Source organism: Lichenostomus cassidix, chromosome 24, assembly GCF_008360975.1.
Source record: "Lichenostomus cassidix isolate B80296 chromosome 24, HeHo_3.0, whole genome shotgun sequence".
Lineage (NCBI taxonomy): Eukaryota > Metazoa > Chordata > Aves > Passeriformes > Meliphagidae > Lichenostomus > Lichenostomus cassidix.
Window position 1 is genome coordinate 643,994 of NC_139504.1, and position 21,718 is coordinate 665,711.

Below are 21,718 nucleotides of genomic sequence, written 5' to 3' on the forward strand. Positions count from 1 at the left end.
CATTGAGTTTCAGTGCAGGAGAACCAGCCAGATGCTTTGGAAAATTATGTTAAACAATCTGCAGTGTGTTAAGTGATGCAAGAAAATTAATTTGTGCCATCATGAACTGCCAATAGGTGGAAAAGATGGGAATCCTGCATGTAGTAGGTAGGGCATAAAAATAACCAGGTTCTTTCAGGGTGTACCTCATCAATCAGCTCCTGGTAAAGGGTCTGAAGCAATTCCATCCCTAGCTCCTAGTGTTGTAAAAGCCCAAAGGGGTTGGTGTAATACACCTGCCTGCCAGGAATGTCAGGAGGTGTAACAGATGGATTGATATGCTCTGCAGATGAAAAGGGCTGCCTGGGTGTGATCAAATTTGTTATTAATGACGGAGCTATGAAAACAATGGGGTGTCTGATAACAGAGTTAATTCCTTGTTTCAGTGCTTTTGTCCTCGGAGTGCTGTGGGGTAAATGCTGCCTCCCTGAGCCACAAAGCTCCTCTCGTTCCACTCCCAGCACACCTGGCTCTGCCCAAGGGTTAAAGAACTTTTTTTGAACATGCAAATCCTGTTCCAACTTCCTCCAGCCTCAGAGGATCCCATCTCCAGCAGTCCCTGGTGGTGGCCAGAGGCAGCGGGTGCTGGTTGCTCTATCCCCAAGGGAAGAGGCTGGGGTTTCCTCTTGTTGAGGGAAGAACTCATTTATTTACAGCAGGGCCTCCAAGACTCAGGGATACAACCTGCCCCAGCCATCCAAGCCCTCTCCCTGCTGATGGCGCCTTGGACACCTGTCTGAGAGAGAGAAGAGGAGATGCCTCCTCAGCATGAGGGGAGCCAGAACTGGCTTTGTCAGACACCTCAATTCTGATGCCTGCAGGTGAGTGGGACCATCCCAGGCCTAGGTCACTTGCTCCCTTAGGATGCAGAGGATTGAGAACTACAAGAAATGGACATTTCTTTAAGCTCCGTGGTGCCAGCAATGCAGAGAGAGCGACAGCAGCCTCAGTGAGGTCACTCCTGTAGCCTCAGCAAGATCACTTCTTCAGCCGCAGTGGGGGTCACTCCTGCAGCCCCACAGCACTGGGATCATTCCTGCAGTCCCTCCTCTGCAAAAGGCTCGGATGGACTCAGTGGTTCAGCTCAGATCTGGGAAGAAAAGTCTGAGCAGGAATTTGGTTAAGGACATGCGCAGCTCATAGAGTACAGCCCAAATAAATCAGGCTGCAGAGGGTTCTATAGCACAGGGGGCATCAAGAGGCACCTGGTCCTTGCCCAAACCATCTCCCCATGCTCAGGAAAGGCCTGTTGTTCACAGATGGCCAAGGCACTTGTGCTGTGCCCGTGCTGGTGGGATGGGACACAGGGCTCAGCTGCTGGTGACAGCAGGAGCAATGGCAGCTCCTTCATGTAACACCGCGTTAGTTTTTAACTCGGGCAGCCCAACTCTTCGGCTGTTTTCCCACCCCTTGTGCAGCCCATTCCCCTGCCTTCCACATGCACTGTGCAAACAAGGCCCAGCATTAATGAGCCATTGCATACAGATGAGCTGGCAGCCAGTCTGAGCTGCCACAGCCACACATAAAAGCCAAGGAGGCCCCTGGGCTCTCTTCCTTTGATGAAGGAGCTGCTGGACCCAAGTACTGTGGAAGTTCCCTGCTCTGGGCGACACGGGCAGCTCCTCTCACACCTCCCCTCTGCAAGCACCTGCACTGGGTAAGACACAAGGTAAGGGGATCTCTTGTACTGCTTTCCCACCATATTTCCTTATAGACTGTCCCTTCTGTCTCCTTGCACAAAATTGTCATATCAGGACTACAGCAAGGAAACCAGAAAATCCTTTCTTTTGTGGAATAGCAGGTGTGGATTCTAGTCTGCCTTGTCCCTGGCTCACCTCTCCTTGAGCAGCCCTTTGCCAGTTCTCTGACTCTCTTTCTGCTGCCACTAAACAGCTGCTGAGGAGAACACTGCCAAAGAAAATCTCTGCATCTGCTGGAGCCACCTCAGACACCAAACACAGACGATGGCAATTCAGGCATTGCTCCTCTCTGGGAATGCTCAGTGGATTTCTGACAGTGCCATGGAGCTGGAAGTGCCTTAAACTGCAGCTCTGTGAAAAACTGGGGTGGGATAAGCTGGTACAAGCTCAGAACATGTTAGATTTGTGTAGGAACTGCCAGCACTGCTGTTTAACCCTGTGTTAGCAGCAGCCAGCTGTGCTTCAGAGTGACTGAAGGAACTTCAGAGTAACCGAAGGGCTAATTAAGTTTGTGTAAGTGGACAGTTAATGAGCAGCAGCTCAGGGTTTTCACAGCCCTACCTGAACGGGGAGGTGTTTCACTTCCCCAGCGCCTTCTGCTCAGAGCAGAAGTTCCTCAGCTCAGCTGCAGGAGATGCTCAGAGCTCCAGGAACGAAGTTCTCAAAACTTCTAAAGTTAAAAAAAGTAACCGCCCTTAAATCATCTTCCATTTTGGGCATGACAACTTGCAGTGCATGGTTCACTTCCTTAATCTCACAGTCAATTGCTTTTCTTAACCCCTACAAACATTAGCAGGGAAAAAGAAAAATCTGCATATGTGTTAGTAATAAATTTAAAAATCAGGGCATACCACTTAAGGGTTGACTTGTTAGAAAATGGTAATTAAAAGTGTTCCAGCTGACAGTGCTGCTTTAATGAATTATTAGGAATGTTCTCGGAGAACATTTGATGAAAGACACCATAAGAGATCTTACTTAAACAAACCAATTTTCTGCATCATGCAACTTCAGTGCACAAGAGGGGGAAAATCTCCATTATAGAATTACAGAAATAACCAGGTAATGGTTTGAATGTTCCACGAAGGAGCAAGTGGCCATTCTGTACTTGGCCTTTATTTCCTATACCACCGCCTTTTTCCACAGGTGCTTATCTGGGAGCTGCCACTCTTACATTAAACTCTGTCCCCACAGCCTGATAAGGCTTCTCATAGTTACCAGGTGTTCTCCATGCACAGGGCATTGTTCCTGAGACAGGGATGGAGCCTTTGGCTGTGGATCCCTGATCACAGCTGGGGCTGCTGGATCCCACCAGGCCTGGCCTGGCAGAGTCCAGGCGAGCTGGACAAGGCAGCACAGAGCACATGAGGGAAGAGCTGGATGCTGGAGGTGGATGCTGAGGGCATGGAACTCTAGGTTTGGGCTCTTTGAGTACTTAACAGTCCTGTTACTCTTTGTGCCTTTCACTGCTCAGCATCTACTGCAGCTCCTGCAGGAGGTCCTTAATTCCAGACAGAACTAAGGTTGGCAAGGAGACAGCGAGGGGAGAGTATGTGGAGACTTGGAAACACAGCCCTGCTTAGTGGGAGCGATGTGCGGAGTGGGGAAGGATGAGGGCAAAGGGCACTAAGCCTTAATCATGGATTTGTGTAAGGGTGTGAAGGAGACTGGGTGGGAGTGGGGAGACAGGTGGGGGAAAGAGGCTCTCATACCTCATTTCCTTGCCCTGGGATTCTTGCTGGGTTCCAGCCCCATCCAGATTTGTTGTTTGTCCTTGACTATTCCAGGAGAAATGTAACGGAGTGCAGCTCTGGGAATTCACCTCTCTGGCAGAAGTCCTGTGGATCCACCTCAGCACTGGTGAGCAGCACATCCCAGGGAACTGGGGGATTCTTGCAGGGGTGGTGGTGGGAAAGGCACTTCCCAGGTGGAGTTCAGAGCTCCTGAGGGCTGTTCTGGGTTCAGCTCCTAGCAGCAGCTCACCTCAGACCCCTGTGACCAAGGCACATCCCTAAATCTCTGGATTCCAGCGGGAATGAGGGCAGCTTGACACAGGAATGGAACTTGGCCTTCCCAGCCAGGCTGCCCCAGGAGCACCCGCTGTGTGTTCCCTGGGCACACAGTCCCAAAGCTGCACCAGCACCACATGCCCTGCCCGGGCTGCAGCTCAGCCTGCCCCCAGAGAAAAGGAGCTTTAGAGCTCAGTTCCAGTGCTCTGGGTGCCCCCAGAGATCTTCAGGAGTCCTGTCCCCAGAGCAGGAGCTGAGAGCAGCACAGGGCTGATGAGGGCACACCGTCCCTGCTAGCCTCACTCAGGTAAGGAGCTTTCGTTCCCTTCTTGCTTTCACCACGCAGGGCTGGGACATGGGATCCTGCTTCCCCTGGAGCATTCCATGAGAAAGGCACGGGAATTTAGCGTGGCTCAGGCTTTAATGAACTCTCCCAACCACCTTCTGTGCTGAGGGCAGAAATGTGCACCGAAGAACCCAGAATGGGGAATAAGCAGCCTAACACTGCTCGAAGCCCTTGGAATGCCCGCCCCAAAGGGAAAACCAAGCAGTTATACAAGCGGCATGTGCATCACAGGGCAGAGCTGCTGCCTCCTGAATGGCCACCTAGTCTGTGGATGTTTGCTAATGTCGAGAGGCGTCCATCTCACTTCCCCTTTTTGTTTAAATTTGGGGGTTTTGCCTAATCTTGTCACCCAGGGTGAAATGAGATGCCCTGAAGAACAGCTCTTTCAGCCCTCAAATATAAACTGCAGCTCTGGTGCCTCTCTTAAATGAGCTGCCTGGGCTTTTCAAACATTTGAAGGGGTAAAGTGAGGTGAGAGTAAATCCTTCATGGGTTTTATACCACTTTAGTAGGACTCTGGAAAGCTCAAATAACATCCCGAGGTTTACTGCATAATTCAATCCTACATGAAATGGCAAAACTGATACAAGATTTTTAAAAGCTCATTAATGGCTGAGGTCAGAGCTTCACTTTTGGAAATAATTTAGTCCCAGGTTCAACATAGGCACTTAACAGAAGCAGAAACTTAAAATAGGAATCTTTGTACCTAGAACTGTTCATGTATCTGGTGATCCAGGGAAGTTTGAAGCAATTCACTTTGAAATGGCAGTTTCTGATAACTGAGAGGAATTCTGAGGCACCTGAGCCATTTGAGTAAATTCCCTCAGGCTGGTGGAATGACTCACCACCACAGAAAATTCCATCAAGACTTAAGCTTCTAAATGAATGGGAAAGATGTGAGATGCCTGGGCAGGTTAGGTTGTGTTTTCCCCTGGAAATGAGACAGTGGGATACGTGTAAAGGGAATCCAGGAATTCAACATCCCTCTCACTTTTCTGTCTGGGTCTGTCTGGAACATAAGGACCTCCTGCAGGAGCTGCATTAGGTGCTGAACAATAAGAGACAGAAAGAGCAACTGGGCACTTGGTGATGGTGTAATTTAAATACAAAGCCTTGCACAGTGGGAGCTCATCATAAATCTAAACTTAAGACTTTAATTTGCAAAAGGATCTGCAAATCAGCTCTTTATTTGTCCCCCTCCAAAAGCCATAGTATATTCCCTCTGTTTCACTCCTTGCTGAGAATATTGAGATATACACACAGACCTTTCTTCCCTTCACAGATAATAAACAGGTGTCTGCCAAGACAGCAATTGGACATCTGTTATTGAGACTCTCCTAAAATCTGTCTCCATTCCAACTCTGGCTACAGCAAACTGATGCTGCTGCCAGTCCACAGCTCCACACTCAAGAGGTCTCAAAACTTTGCACTCATTTCATTTATCCACCCAACCCCCTCGTTCTTCGTCTGTCTTAAGAGTAGATGGGGAAACAGGCACAAAGAGGAGAATTTTGTCCCATAGTACCCAACAATGTGGAAAGTTGGGGATTCAGCTCAGATATTTGGAGTCTGGGGAGTGCTTTATCACTTGACCGTACTTCCTAGGTCCCTGCAGCCAAAAGCCCTTTGATTAGGACGGATTAGTTTGCTTTTGGGTTGAGACAGAATCTGCTCCTTAAGTTTACTCCTTGCTGTGAAATAGCAAGGAATGAATGTGCTGAATGCTGGTCTCTGACCTTGGTAATAAGTTGATTTAATTGGATTTGATTTTTCAAATGTAACATCTCAAGTCAGCCATAAACTCTGGAATTAGCATAGCACATCTCGGCACAGGAGAGATTTTCAAGCAGCAGAAGGAGATGAAGTCCGTGCCCAATGAATTTCAAATTACACTGAGGATGAACTCAGCCATATGCATGTCAAACCCGAATTGTGCAGGCTCCGAGTGCAGCAGGCAGCACAATTATTAATGGCTTACATTTGCTATTAGGAATGCAAAGTAGCTGCTTTGCACCCAGTTTGTTCCGACATCTCCTCACATCAACGACCCATGTGACGGGTCAATAATTCACTCCCTGCACTCTGCAAGCCAAGAATGTCTTGCAAGTCAATTACACTCATAGAAATAATTAGGAGCACAAAAGTAACTGGAGGATTGGGATACAAAAAGCCCTGCTGGTAAAATATTGCATATCCCAGGCAAAGCAGAGGGTTCCTGCCTTTAGATCAGCAGCTTGTGTTCCCCAGCACTTTCCAAGGGCACAGAGTGTGGCCCTGACAGCAGGGAATGGCCTGAGAAGGGGCAATTTCAGTGCCAGTATTTCAGGGGATAATCAGGTTCCCATGTAACTAAAAGCTATTTGCTTCCTGCAGGAGATGTGTAAAATGTAGGACATTAGGCAAAAAGCTGCCTGCTGAGATCTGATCCTCAAAATTGTTCCTGAAATTTGTTTAGCTTTCATGGCATTAAATTGTAATAAATCCCAGGAACATTTTAACCAATCTGTTGGGCACAAGCATTCTCTAATTCAGATGGACAAAATGTGGCTCATCAGACCTTGTAGGAAAGAGCACAAAATGCCTTTAACAGCTCTGAGTTCAGCTGGAAACTTCTGAAGTCAGGCTTTTCACAGCTCGGATCTTGGGCCCTCAAGCTGAGTCTAAAAGCCATGGCAGAGGCTGCAGCTGTGCATCCCTGGAATTAGGGCTGTTATCCACACCTTGGGGCAGCAGCCAGGGAGAACTGAGCGATGGGAACTGCTGAGATGAGACTGGAATGGGACAAGATGTTGTTGGAAATCATGGGAATCAGGCCTCAGGAACCAGGGGCAGGACAAAACCTGTCAGTCCCAGTCAGGAGCATTTGTGATGGACAGGAATCTTCCCAGCCACTGGTGTGTGATCTCTGATTGTGGAGCCTGGATGGATTCAAGGTGGAGCTTCAGCCAGCAGGTGCCAACCTGCCAGGGAGAAACTGCACCTCAGGAGAGCAGGGCCAGGAAGAAAAAGAGGAGCAGGGAAAAGCAACAGCTAATGGCTGATGTGCCTCCGTGTCAGCTCAGCTCGTCGCGTGGGCAGACACATGAAGGAATTCATAGGGCAGAAAACCTGTATTATCCAAAGGAAAAGTGCATCTGTTTGGGAATGCAACGAATCCTTTCACTTTTGAACAATTCTGTGGGATCACCAGAGGTTTCTTTTTTTCTGGATGTGCAGTGGGAGTTAAGAGGTTGCATTCTCCCCACAGATGTTCACATTCCCTGTGGTGCCACTGTAGCCCACCTGACTCTGATTACAGCCATCGGAGGGGTCTTTGTGCTTCTGAGGCGAGAAGCAAGTTCAAGTCCCAAGTCCAAAATACCCATTAATGGAGAGGAAGTCTGGAATGATATTCCTTTCAACACATCTGCTGGGAAACCCCTGAATGAGAGGCAGGACATATTCAGAGGAACCTGGCACATGTTCATGAAGCAAAGGGTCTGTTAATGTTCCTGTCTAAGAGAAACTGTGATCCTATGTAGAGAAATTCAGGAAAAAAGGACAACTTGATTGCCAAACAAAGTCAAATCCAAGCAACAACAGAGCCAGAAACAGGCAGAACAGTAGCAGAAGAACTAAGAGTAGAAAAGCCCTCTGTAAACTATGTATTTGTGGGATTTACTATGAGAGTACTGTTATTAAAGAAGGGGATGAGAGGTACTAAGTAATGAGTGGCAAAGAACTCCAGCCTTTAATCCCTGGAAGTGAGACAGGCAGAGCTGGAAAATGCTTCACACACAGTTCAGTGATGTAAATGATCCAAGGGAAGAGCTCCACGCACACTTTGATCTTGAGAGAAAGCCTTCCTCACTTTGTTCTGTGTTTACCTGAAGAAAGGGATAAAGTGTGAAAGAACTGCCTTCTATATGAAACAAATAGCAATAAATTCTATTTATAGCACACCAGTGCCCCTGAAAGATCTCAAAATCCCTGACAGCTGTGCCCAGGGATCACTGCAGTTACTACTGAAGCAACTGTAGAACTCTAACAGGGCAGGGCAGAGGGTGCTGTGCAGTAAAATAACACCTGGTGAAACCCCAGCCTCAGCCTTAAAATAGCCTCACAGTTGCATGTAAAGGAGAGAAATGATTCTTATTTCCTTTGCAGACAGGGACCAAGAGTTAGAGAGCAATGGAAACATCTGAGCCCACAGAGTCAGGACCCAGCTCAACAACTGCTGTTTCCAGGCCAGTGAATCCTCACATCAACCATCTCAGGGGGGCTGGGGAGTGCAGCTACCCCCTATCACCTCATATTGGACATCTCCAAGTCTTTCCTCTCCTAATCCTTCTGTCTGGGCAGTGCTCAGGGGCTGGCATTCCCAAAGGAAACCTGGCAAAGCAGGGTTTGAGTCTGGCTTGTCCAGACCAGTGTGATAGTCATCTCTGCTCTGGTTGGGTTGTTGGCACCAAGCCACCACAGCGCAGAGAATTTGGCCAGTTTAGAAACAAAAGTCACCTTGGTAAGCACCAAAGGCTGCGCTGCTGTTATTACAGCCTGAGGAGAGGACAGTACTCTTCACATTCCATGGAAATATTCCCAAGCTGCTGACTGGGGTTTTCCTGGTGCTGTAAGCAGGGGAGAGATGGCAGCAGAGCAATGATCCCCAGGGTGGAACTCCCAACAGGGGTTACCAGCATCTTTTTGGAGCCTGTATCTCAAAAACCCAGAGCAGAGTTCAAAGCAGCTCTTCCTGCTGCAGTCCCATGCAGGGTAGGGGTTTATTTGCCTTTCCCTCATCTTCCTCAGGCTCACACACAGCGAATATCCCAAGAGAACACCAAATCCTGCCCCTAAGGATGCAGTCTGGCCACAGCAGGGCCAGCCAGGCTCTTGGGTGTGTTCTGAGTGTTCCTTTACTGTGTCTCTACTCCAGAGCTGGAAATGGCTGCTCTCTGCAATACTGTGAGGAGATTTTATGTCCCAGCAGCATTTGCTGTCCTGTTTTTGTCCTTATGCGGAGCCCAGGCAGAGCAGCTGCAATGTTCCTGCTGTGCACAGAGTAAGGAGAGCATTTTCCCACTGAGCTCACCAGTGCTGGGAGTTCTGTGCCCCCTCTCCAGAGCTGGGCCTGTCTGGGGCAGTGCCACAGTCATAGCAGCTTGAATTCACCAGCACTTTGGAAAGGAAGCCTGGACAGGAGCAGAGGCTTTTATCTGCCAGGGCAGTGATGGGTACTGAGAAACCCTGACAGCAAAGTAGGGTCAGACCTGGCAGTGCTCACAGGTGCCTTTGCCTTGGCAAAATCTGTCCCTTGCTGTGTCCCCAAGCCCAGAACCAGCTGCCTTTGGGCTCCTGCAGCAACTGACTGACACTTGACATTGCCAGCCTGAAGAAACCAAATGGGAGTTAATGATTCAACCCCTTAAATGCCTCAGCAAAGAACATCAAAATGGAGAATGTGCAGAATTGGCTCACATGACTCTGCCCATTTCCCCTGTGGCTTTTCGGGGGTGTTTATGCAGCATTTGCCTTCCAGCCCTCGCTGCTGAGGGTTCATTGCATTCAGATCAATCCCACACATCCAGGTGAGAACCCATTTCCATCTGCCCTTCTCACACATTCACAGGGCAGTGCCTTTGTCTGGCACCACAGAGCAGAAGTAACCACACAAAACCTGCCTTTCTCCACTCCAAATTTCAGCTAAAAGTGAAAACCTTTGCGTCCAAGACTTCTCAGCCCATCAAAATCAATTCTCTTAAAGCAGAACACAAATCTAGTACAACACTGGTGGTGAGTTAAGTCCCTATTTTTTTTCTCATACAGCCACAACACGTCACACACGACTCTACTATAATGAGAATTTTTTTTTGGGGGGGAGGGGGATTGCCAAATTAAAAATCCCAAAATACATAATTTACTTGAGAAATCATTTCTCCCAGCCAGCCGTTTCCTATTAAAATGGAATATTTTCAGTGGAAACCTAATTGTCTGAAAATAGAAATAGTTCTGTTGAGAAATCCCGCTGGAAAGACAGCTCAGCTCCTAGTTCTCTGTCTCCAGAGGCAATGTCCCAGCGTGGCTACACCCTGAGCTGGTGCCTGGGAATTCTCTGTCCCAGCAGCAGGTGCAGTGGGCAGTTCAGTCCAGCCATGGAATTAGCCTGGCCCTGCCAAAATATCAAATAATGGTGTTTCCTTTGGTGCCTAGGAAGTGATTGTTGCTGAGTGCTGGCAGATGTTTTTTGCAGCCAGAGGTGTTTTCCAAGTGCCACATTCTGGGGCGGAACTGTGGGCCAGGACAGGAGGAAATGCTGCTTCTCTTTCCCTCCCAACCCCTCCCCAGTGTTTGTGTATGGGATGTGTCCTTTGCTGCAGTCAGCTGAAGCCTTTAAACTCTCCCCCAGCAAATGCAGCCCTGGATTAATTTCTATGCAGCACTAATTACCGTATTATTAATTGCTAACAATGACAGTAATGTCTTTATTGCTGTAAATCCTTTATTTATATGTCTGAGGTAAGTATTTTAACCTTTGAGGACCCCAAGCACTCCTAAGCTTTCAGAAAACAAGATTTGCTTGAATCCCCAGTGCTGCAGTGCCTGTTCTTTCGTTTTTTCACTTGCCTGGGTTCCCATGAGGGAATTATTTCTTCCCCCCACTTTTGTGGGGGGAGCTGCAGCCCACCTTTTCAAACAGGGCACAACATTCCTGAATGGAATTAATGACTGTTTGTTATCACCAGAATATGATTGAAAGGTGGCTCCAAGCGGCACTCATGTCACACTGGGGCTGCTCAGCAGCAGCACATCAGGTACCAAACCCTACAAACTGGGGACAAAGCACAATGAGAAGATCTAATTTAGGGCAGAGGGGCAGAACACCCCTGGCAGGGCAGGGCAGCACTTCTGAGGTGACTGAGTCCCTTGAGTAACCAACTGCTCCTGTAGAGTCTCTGCTTCCCATAAATGTCAGAGCTGACATGGTTCTGTTCCTAAAAGTCAGGACATGAGGAAGGGAAGGGAGGGGACACTGCATGTCCTGCTTATGTCCCTGGGACTGAGACAGTCCTGGTTCATCCAGCTCTGAGACAGGAGGATGAAACCTCCCTGGCTTCCCCCATCTTAGGAGGGCAGTTTGGCACTTCAGGGATTTCTTCATTAGGTGCTCACACAGAGCTGTGTGTTCCCACAGAAATCTGGGGTGGAACACATTTCTTCCAAGGATATTCTGTTTTCCCAGTGGATATTACGGACTGATGCCCAGTCCCCAGGCAGGCAGGCAGCTATCCCTCTGCCTCTCCTGCATGGAAAAGGGGAGCTTGGGCACCTGACAGAAATTCTGTTTAGCAGGAGAGAGGGCAAAGCAGGGGATAAGATCCTTTGGGATATCTACTTGAAATTCCACTTGGACTTTAGGCAAATGCAGTCACTTGGGCTGGAGCTGTGACAAGACTCGAGCTTAGCACTGAGCCGGATGGAAGGATCACATTTCCCACATGGAACTGGCATTTCAGGCAACACTCTGGAGGCACAGCCACAGTGCTCAGTGCTCCAAGCTGCTGCCAGGGATAAATGTTCCCTGGTGGCATTGCCAGGGCCGAGAAGGAGCCTTGCCAGTCCCAACAGGTCTGGTCCCTTGGCAGATGTGTCCCTCAGGAGGATGCTCGGGGATGGTTCAGATCAGGTTCTTTCCAGACAGACCCTGAGGCCAACTGGCTGCTTTAGGGACCTTCTATTTTCCTCCACTCCCGACTGATTCAGCTGTGACACTCCTTGATTCTGATTGTGATAGAAGCAACGAGACAGAATGGTGCAATTGCCATCCCATCCCATCCCATCCCATCCCATCCCATCCCAACAGGCTCATTCCTGCTGCATCCCATCCCATCCCATCCCATCCCATCCCATCCTATCCCATCCCATCCCATCCCATCCCACCCCACCCCATCCTATCCCATCCCATCCCATCCCATCCCATCCCAACAGGCTCATTCCTGCTCTGCCCAGGGCAGCTGGCAAAGGGCAAATGATCTCTACTCCCCAAAGGGCTTGGTAGTAAAGCAGCCAGCAGATAATACACCCTGAGACTAAGTGTTAGAGTTTTCTTTTCTAATAAAAAAGGATTTGATAAGGTTTTAGGAATTGGATATTTCACATACTTTGTTCAGAGAAAGTTCAACAAAATAAAAACACAGAAAGGACTGAAAGAAGATCTGAGTTTTGCAAAGAACTGAACACGACTGAAAAAAAATAATCCTTTAACTCTGTATCCCCTTTCTTCTACCTAAGCTGCTTAGAACTTCCTCTGAATCCCTAACAAAGATGTATTTCTACCGCAGGCTGTGGGCTCAGAGAACTGCTCTGTCTCCCTCAATGATCCCATTCTACCAGCTTGGCTCCCACACCCACTGCTGCCAGGGAGGGAACAAGTGCGGAGCCACAGGCACCAGAACTTCAGGGAAAGAGCAGGAGATGGAGCCTTGTTCTTGTCAGGCCCCCATCAAACATTCAACACCTTCCCCTTCCTTCCCCCTCTAATCTCAAGGGCTGGACATGGCTGGGATTAAAGCTATTTCCCTGGACTAAGACCTACCCAAGGAGCAATTAAATGTCGTTATCCCCCACATCCAAAATTTCTCAAAACAAACCAGTTGAAAGGAAGTCAGAGCAAAGAGAACCACTGAGTTACATTCCTGAGGCAGCAGAGGAACTTCAGCTGCTCAGCACCTGCAAGGACTGGTGTCACCACTTGCAGGGCTGCAGAGAACAGGTAGAAATACAAGGTAGACATACAGGTAACAGCTCTCAGATATGCCAGGTGGAGGAACTGCTGGAGTACTTTAAAAGCTGAGAATGGAAACCTGAACATTTCTGCTTCCTCTGGTGATCACTGGGAAATACAAGACTGCGCCAGGGAAGTGGTAACTCCTTGTTTTTGCAGCTAACCTTGACAGGTCATGTTTATTCATGGAGTTTTTATTGGTGAATGTCCCCCCGTGCAGCACCAGGAGCAGTGCACCCTCTAGAAACGCTTTGTGCCTGGGGACAGCAGCACCTTCCCCAAGTCCTGCAACATGGAATTCCACACTCCAGACAGACAGCAGGGCCCTGTTTATTTGGGCCCAACAGGAAACATATCCTGGTAAATATTAGCCAGGATGTAGTCGGGCACCTTTGCTGATTTGAATTAAAAGGGTTTTAATTGCTGTATTATATAACTTGCTTTATGTAATCTTCTCCAGACAGTCGGTGATATACTCACTGCATGCTTATCCAGGAGGGAATTCTTCTGCTGAAGCAAATCAACACATTTCAGCTGTGTGTGGGGGCAAGGGATTTGTTGAAAGGAAAATTCTTTTGTCATCCTGCCTGAAGAGAGGTGTAATTCTTCTGCCTCTTTGATCTGCTCGGGGGTAGCTTAAGCAGAGCTTGTAAAGGAGCCTCTGAAGGGGCCATGGATGATTTAAAGAGGCAGGAGAAGAATGGTGGAGCTGGGGACCTATTTTCAAGGATCCAGGTTGATCATCTTGTTCTCAGCTCTTGTATGGTTATCTGTTCAAGTGCATGTCCAGATCCTCAGTCAAATTCCCAAAGGTTTCCAGGGGAGGCTGGATCAGAGCTGTGGTAGTAATTTATCGTGACCCCTGGTGTGAGGACATGGGCAGATTAGGAACCAGAATTCCTGCAGATTTCTCCCCTTCAAACCTATTCCCTGAGATTAGGAGCCCCTCTATGCCTAAGGAGTGCATGTGTAGCTGATGATGGACAAGGCGAGGCATCCCAAAATTTCATAATGATATTCTGGTAAAGCCAGTGTTCACATTCTTGCAGAAAAGGACAAAATGAACACAAGGGCCAGGTGAAACTGGGTAGGTTTGCACCACAAGGTGTCAGAAGATAAATGCTGGAAAACTTCTTGGAGTAGTGTGTTACACAGGAATGTTTTATTTCTGCTGTAACTATGCATTAACATGGATATATTAAAAGTGCATCAGGAAAATAAAACTTGAGAATTGTTCCAAAAAGTGTGACCTCGTGCCCCTTTCCTTAAATATGGGCTTAAAGTTTAACCTTTGTCAGCTCCATCTGCAACCAATAAATTCAACAGCAAAAGGGTGAAAAGGTACAGTACAAAGTGACCTTTATTTCTTTATTTCTAATTTTATTGAGCAGGGGAGGAAGGTGATTCAGTACAAGTGCAGAAAGAAGGCAGCTGTGTGAAACATAGAAATAAGTTTGTTCTGAAGCCTGCTGATAATAACAAGGACTTTAAATAATAGAATTACTTCTGGCTTCACAAAGTGTAATTAATTTGTACTTAGACTCCATCCTTGATAATTTAATATTTTCTCTTTGCTACTGATTGACACGTGAAGGTATTTTCTGGTGCCTGTAACTGGGTCTAACGGGAGGATTTCTGGTTTAGCCAGCTGAGACATCGGGCAGCTTCTCTAAGTTAATCTTACAGGGTAATGGGACATTGCGAGACAGCAATTTGTGATTTCATAAAACTGTTATGGTGGCAAGGAGATCCTCAGAGGGGGCACTTGGTCCTTTCCTGTGTCACCTGTACCACTGGCACAGACACTTCTCCAATATTTAAACGGCTAAAGTTAAACGAGGCAAATTTCACACTGAACTCCTGTCAGTGTCTAACGGATCCCTCGGGATTATCCCCATTTTGGATTGATGAAGTAAGAGTTTAGGTGAGGTAAACAGCTCTTGGCCACTAATACTTAAGCACATGAAATCAAGCAAAATTTGGGCAGTCCACTGCCCACCAATTTGAGCCCAAGCATTTTGCTGCTGACCAAAAGGAAACCTGGGCTGCCCAGTGGTAGGAGGCAGGGTTTGAGATAAGGGCTGTAGCATCTTTGGCGTGCTGTAAAAATGTCGTTCCCAAGGCTTGTTTTTCTGTCCCTCCCTGTTGGAAAGGTAAAGTAACAACAGAAACACAAAGCCCCCAACATCTCCTGATTCAAGGAGCACTCCCAAGTTTTCCCAAAGGAAACATCACCCACAGCAGCTGCAGGAGTCCCACACCCTCTCTGTGTGCCGCTGGAGATTCTCCTCCTCAGGGACCCAGCAGGCTCAGAACACCCTTTTGTGAGTCAGCACTGCGAGTATTTTCCCCTACTTTGTTAGGAAGCCGCAGCATTTTGCCCCAGGACATATGATCACAACACACAGCTCATTCAGCCACTGGAGAAGGATTTTGTTTAACAAAAGCTAAATAAAGAGGCACATGTGGGTCCAGGGCAAGCTCACTGTGCAACTAATGCAACATCCTCTCTGGCAAGCAAACACATTTTATGCTTGAAGGGCAATAAACTCAGAAATCAATTATTTCAAAGAACACTCCTAAATTTGGGGTTTAAACCAGGCCCTAGGATTGTCTATGAACATTCCAGCTGCTGTCTGGCTCTGCAGTGCATCAGCCTCTCCCCACACCTGTGTGGCTGAGTGACCCCAAGACTGGGAATTTTGATCCAAATTCCAGTCTGAACACATCTGTAGCATTTTCTCCATCAATGACTCCTATTCCCTGCGCCTCTTGTTAACATGGCCAGTCATAAAGGACAAAATAAGAGGGACACAGAGGGACACTTTCCTTTAAAGGATCAGATTCAGAAATCCATTCTTAATCTTAGCATCACCTTTGTGGTGAGGAAACACCCAAATTCTCCTGCTAGAGTCTAATACTTTCTTTTATTCTTGCTTAATAATCCTATTGTAGATGCTTCTGTGATTCCAGGGTCTGAATTTCACACCTCCAAACCACATCTCTAACTACGCTAAAAATAACTGCATATCTGGCTTAATTATGCCTTCTTCATCTGTTCCCCTTTCTCCCTAAATTTCCCATCCACATTTCATCCAGGGTCTCCCCACGCTGAGGTACACACCAACTTGGATCAGCAGGCCAGGATTCATCTCCTTAAAGGCAGAAAGGTCTCCCAACCCGGCAGTTTCCCCCACACACACCGACAATGGAGTTACTGCTTCTCCAGGCTTCACTTACACAACAGTGCACAGGACAATATTAACATTTGACTGACTCTGGATTTATTGAGCAAGCCAAAATTATTATTTTTTCACTGGAATGCTCCTTAGGCAAGGAACTGTGAGTTTCCTCAGCAGTTTACTGGAACTCTTCCCCACCAACTGTGGGAAAATATGCAAATTATAAAACTCTGTCCTGAACAAGTGTCTTGAGCCTGTGTCAGAGTTTCCCCCTGGCCTGCAGGTACACACTGAACCACACTGGTTTTTGTTTCTTGCTCTGCAGAGCACCAGCAGCACAGGGAATGTTCAGCTACCTCCGAGAACGCTTCACCAGCCACCTCCGGGAGCGCAGCCGGCGCCGGGCCAGGCTCGTCTCCAAGGATGGGAGGTGCAACATCGAGTTTGGCAACGTGGAACAGTCCAGGTTTGTCTTCCTGATCGACATATGGACAACCATCCTGGACCTCAGGTGGAGGTACAAGATGACCATCTTCATCTCAGCCTTCCTGGGCAGCTGGTTCCTGTTCGGGCTGCTCTGGTACGTCGTGGCCTACATCCACAAAGACCTGCCTGAGTTCAACCCCTCCATCAACCACACCCCCTGCGTGGAGAATATCAACGGCCTCACCTCAGCCTTCCTGTTCTCCCTGGAGACCCAGGTGACCATCGGCTATGGCTTCAGGTGTGTCACAGAGCAGTGTGCCACTGCCATCTTCCTGCTCATCTTCCAGTCCATCCTGGGCGTCATCATCAATTCCTTCATGTGTGGGGCCATCCTGGCCAAGATCTCCAGGTCCAAAAACCGGGCCAAGACCATCACCTTCAGCAAGAACGCCGTCATCAGCAAGCGTGGGGGGAAGCTCTGCCTCCTGATCCGAGTGGCCAACCTGCGGAAGAGCCTGCTGATCGGGAGCCACATCTACGGGAAGCTGCTGAAGACCACCATCACCCCCGAGGGGGAGACCATCATCCTGGACCAGGTCAACATTGAATTCGTAGTGGATGCTGGCAATGAGAATCTCTTCTTCATCTCCCCGCTCACCATTTACCACATCATAGACAAGAACAGCCCCTTCTTCCACATGGCAGCAGAAACCCTGCTGCAGCAGGACTTTGAGCTGGTGGTGTTTTTGGATGGCACCGTGGAGGCCACCAGTGCCACCTGCCAGGTGAGGACGTCCTACATCCCCGAGGAAGTGCTCTGGGGGTACCGCTTTGCTCCCATCGTGTCAAAGACCAAAGAAGGGAAATACAGAGTGGACTTCCAGAACTTCAGCAAGACAGTGGCTGTGGAGACTCCCCACTGTGCCTTCTGTCTCTACAATGAGAAGGAGGCCAAAGCCAAAGAGAAGAAAGGTTATGACAATCCTGGGTTTGTCTTGTCTGAAGTCAGTGAAACCAGTGACACAAAAATGTAGTGCCAGGTATTCGTGGGACTGAGTTGTCAGAGAGAATTCAGTCTTGAGAGGATTAATAAATAACTCAGTAAAACAAAACAGAAACACAGCTTTGGGTTTGCTCTAACCCAGCATTTGTTTTCTCAAAAGCCTCCAATCAAAGAGGCGAAGCATACCAGTGATTATTATTTAACTACACTATATATATTTCATAGAATTTATATTTTTATACCTATGGGACATTTAATGAAGCTGCTATGTTGGAATGTCCAACTCACTGAAGTTCCCAGGGGCAAGCAAGGGTGTTAAAAAGCCTGAAAAGATGGAAAGAAATTTTAGGTCATGTTAAAGATACACAGCTGCTGGAATGAGAACATGAAAAGGGGAGACAGAAAGCAAAGCTAAAGAAACCTAAGGGACTTAGGAGCCAAAACCTCAAAAAAAAAAAGTCTATTTCTGGTTGCCAAAGTTCTCTATGAACACAAACTCTCCACTATGGAACTTGAGCACTTTTGAATGTTCAGAAACAATTCCTTGCCTCTTTCTTTGGGGCTGCAGGGTGGAGCAGTAAGGGATGGTACAAGTTTAGGCAATAGAGAAGACAGAGCTTGGGCCAAGCTGCTACATCTCCAACTCCAAAATATGACTTCTCCCCTCTGAAAGCCTTTGATTCCTTTCAGGGAAAAAGAGCCAAATGGAAATGAAAACTGAAAAACTAAGGAGAAGCAGAGACCCACTCTGGGATATGAGGAATTTTGCAGCTTATTCCCAACAGTCCCAGCCTTCAGCTGCTCTTCACTGCCCCAGGAGCTGCCTGGCTGGGGAATAGGGAAACATTTGAAGACAACTCTCCAGAAAGGTGGGGAGATGGAGAACACATTGATTCCTTCACACCTGGCAAAAAGCACTCCACTGGGAAGAGTGAGGAAATTCCCAGCTCTGGATGTATCCTTCCAAAAAATCCCAAATGCAAACACAGATTATCTTCCCCTTTGAAGCACAAAGGTCTTGTTCAAACAAAAACACAGCCCAGGAGCCTCCTACCAACATTTGGCTTCAGATTTAGCTCCAGCCCATTCATCTCCCAGCAGCCAAACGTGTATCCCTACAGGAAACAAGTCCTGCTCGGTGGGAGTTGAGTAGTGCTGAAGATTTTCTGGGCATGATTTTTGAAACTGATGTTTCAAATGCAACAAGAAGCTTCAATACTTTTTTAGTGGATTTCTACTTCCTCACAGGTTTTTTCCCCCCCCAGTTCATTCTGTTACTGAGAGTTCTAGTGGCAGACCAAAGAGTTTTTGGGAACTCTTCCCAGTGATGTAACTCAGCTCATCAATTTTCAATGCTGTGGTAAAATGGAAATAGTGTTAAAAGCTTCTAGACTGAGTGGTTTTAAAAGAAAGGCAGAATTTATCAGGTCAGATGGTGACAAGAGAAAATTGTGCTGCAAATGAGCATGGTGTGAGTATGGAAATCAAACTCTGGGAACCAGGAGTGTTCAGGTCTCAGTCCCAGTGTAGTGTGAACTCCTTTGCTGGGTCAGAACAAATCACTTCACTCCATATCTCCGATTTGCCATCTGTAACATGGGACATAAACACTGACATTGTGCATAGAACTATGTTATGAACAATTATATCACTAAAGCACTTTAAAAGTCAGTTCTCAGCTGTGTTGATCTTTCCTCGGTGCACCACTGTCACACCCTTCTACCCCTCTGGATAGAAGGGTCAGCACACAAAGTTCTGCCCTCATCACACACCAGAGCTACCAAAAGTGGCTGCACCAGGGCCGGAACTGTGACCAGAGAACCAGGAGTGAGACCTTTGAGGTAATGTACAGACACTGCCTGATATTTTAATTGTGCTGGTTTTGCAGCCTTGCAAACCAACAGTGTAAAAAACATTTTACAGTCCCAATTACCACAGCACCTGAACCCCTCCAGCCTTAGTGCTTCTCAGATTATCAGCTTGGAAGGACAGTTTTGATCCCCAAAGCAAACATCAAGAGATAAATGGCCATGCACAGAAATCTCAGAGGGAGCAGGGAAGTGAAATGATGTGTCTGGAGTCTCAGACTGGTCTGAACCAAAAGGCTGCTCCATCCTTCCAGAGCTTCTGCTGCTGCATTTCCTTCCAAGGCTTCCTGTACAGTTCCTGGGTATAGTGTCCCCAGAATTGGCACTGTCAGTGATCAAGGCTTACAAGCTACACCTCTTACCCCTGGGAGGAGAGATGCACCAAGATGCCTTTAATAGAAACAGAAGAATTGTCCTCATTGGACAAAAATAGCAAATCCAAGGGAAATACATATGAAAGGTCAAACCCAGCTGTGCAATGTGGAGTCAGGAAAGATTCCTACTTTAAAGGACTGGTTTAGGAAGTTAGTGCTAGTGGGAAAAATGAATCAAATGGTCTGCAGTGCCTGTCTAAGAGGTGGTGCACACCCTCCAAAGCTTAGAGGGTCCCCAAACAATGCACTTCCAGGCACTGCCCTTGGAAATCCTCCTCAGAATCCTAAATCTCAATGTTCTTCACGACCCAGCAATGGAACCTTTTGCCCTGTTTCTGCAGCATGAGCATGAGGATGTGTTGCTCCATTTCCAGAAGCATGGACTGCTACCACATCTCAAAGAGAAGATAGCTGACCCCTGCAGGGGTGGCTGCCTGGTGTCTCCTCTCCTGACAGCCATGCCTGCCTCGGGACCCTGCAGCACAAGGGAGCTGCAGCAGGGGAAGGGTGACCGTGTTCTTTTGAATGTTTTGGTGTTACTGGAGGGGATCCAGGACCAGAGGAGATTCGAGGGGATGGATCCAAAGCTGACAGGTCCGTGGCTGAGTGGGATCATAGTGGGAGCTAACTGGGAATCCTGGAGTGAGCCTCCCGCTGGTTGTCACCCCAGGAAGTCCTCCCAGCCCCACAGCAGCAGGAGATAGAGCTGAGGCAGAGCCCAGCAGCAGCACAACAATGAGTGGAATTTCCTCTGGCTGTCCAAGGAGAACTGTTTGTCACCCGGCAGATAAAGGCCGGCTGGGAAGGGGTTATCGGGGACAGGCCACTGGGGACAGACTCCAGAGGAAAGCTATTTTGGGGGCTGTCACCCCTGCTGCCATTAAAAGAAAGTTCAGTTAAGAGGATGAAAATAAATTTAATCTTACGGAGCAGAAGTGGCTGGAGGGAACCACAGAGTTGATATTGGAAAACAAAGGCTGGGTTCTTCACCCTGACAGGGCTTCACTTCTCCAGCTCTGCTCAAGCCTTGCAGGTCCCTGCTTCCTGCTGGGCTGCCCTTTCCACAAACTGGGACGCACCTCAGAGGCTGATAGCCTGGTCCATACCCTGCAAAGGTCTGAAGAGAAAGTCCTGCCCCTTCAGGAGAGCAAATCAGACCATTCCTGCTGAATTAAGGCCTCAAGGATTTCACTGGGAAAGCCAAGCAGCCAGGCTTGGGAATAATGTGTCTGCACTAAACGTAATTTATCTTCTCATTTCACAAACAACATGTTTCTTCTACTGTATTTATTTTAAACATTCATTCAAGCTGTGCATAATATTTCAATCATTTTGAAATAGATTTACCCTCCTGCTGGCAAATGAATAAGGCATCCTGCTGACTGCTGGAGAAAGGGCCATGAATTAAAATAACTGCTTTTGGTAAACTGACATGTGCTGGTTTGCTGTCTGTCTGCACACGTGCTCTGGGAGGAACTGCTGAAAACACACCCCTAAATAATAATAATAACAACAACAATAATAATAAAAACAACCCTTGGCACAGTGTTCAGATGCTCCCACTGACTTGCACTGCTGGATTGCCACAGAGCACTGCTGACAGGCTCCCAGTGAATGCCTGGATAGCTTCTGCCTATGCACAATTCCCTGGAAATTCCACTGCTCACCCACAACTGAGTCAGCAGTGAGCAAAGCCTGACACAAGTGGGGGCAGATGACATGTCCCATCCCCTTCCAGATCCCCAGGCAAACCGAGGGTCACACCCTTGGAAATTCTGCTGGGAATGGCAGGGATTTCCCCCCTCATTTCCCTGCCTGCACCCACCCTTGCCTTGATCCAGGGTCATAGTGCTGGCGCAGTTCCCATTTCCCACGCGAGCAGAGAGAAACCACAGCACCAGGCCAGTGAGCAGAGAGAGGGAAGCAGAGAGGGAAAATGTGCAAGTTCCTAAACCCTCTGCTGAATCCTCTTGCTGCAGCCTGGGGAAGCTCTGACACCACCAGCACTGGCCC

The 21,718-nt window shown here is 47.9% G+C and overlaps 1 protein-coding gene across 2 annotated transcripts; it reads left to right on the forward strand.

Moving 5' to 3' along the window:
* The first annotated feature begins 1,580 nt into the window (after positions 1–1,580).
* Positions 1,581–21,148, forward strand: KCNJ1 (potassium inwardly rectifying channel subfamily J member 1). 2 transcript variants are annotated; one of them, XM_085081637.1, is made up of 3 exons: positions 1,581–1,708; positions 3,524–3,596; positions 16,360–21,148. In XM_085081637.1, exon 3 carries the CDS (start codon positions 16,379–16,381, stop codon positions 17,492–17,494), a length of 1,116 nt encoding a protein of 371 aa, XP_084937763.1. In that variant the 5' UTR covers positions 1,581–1,708; positions 3,524–3,596; positions 16,360–16,378; the 3' UTR covers positions 17,495–21,148. The 2 variants fall into 2 exon arrangements, with proteins under 2 accessions (XP_084937763.1, XP_084937764.1); XM_085081638.1 differs by having other exon boundaries at positions 1,583–1,696.
* The last annotated feature ends 570 nt before the right edge of the window (positions 21,149–21,718 follow it).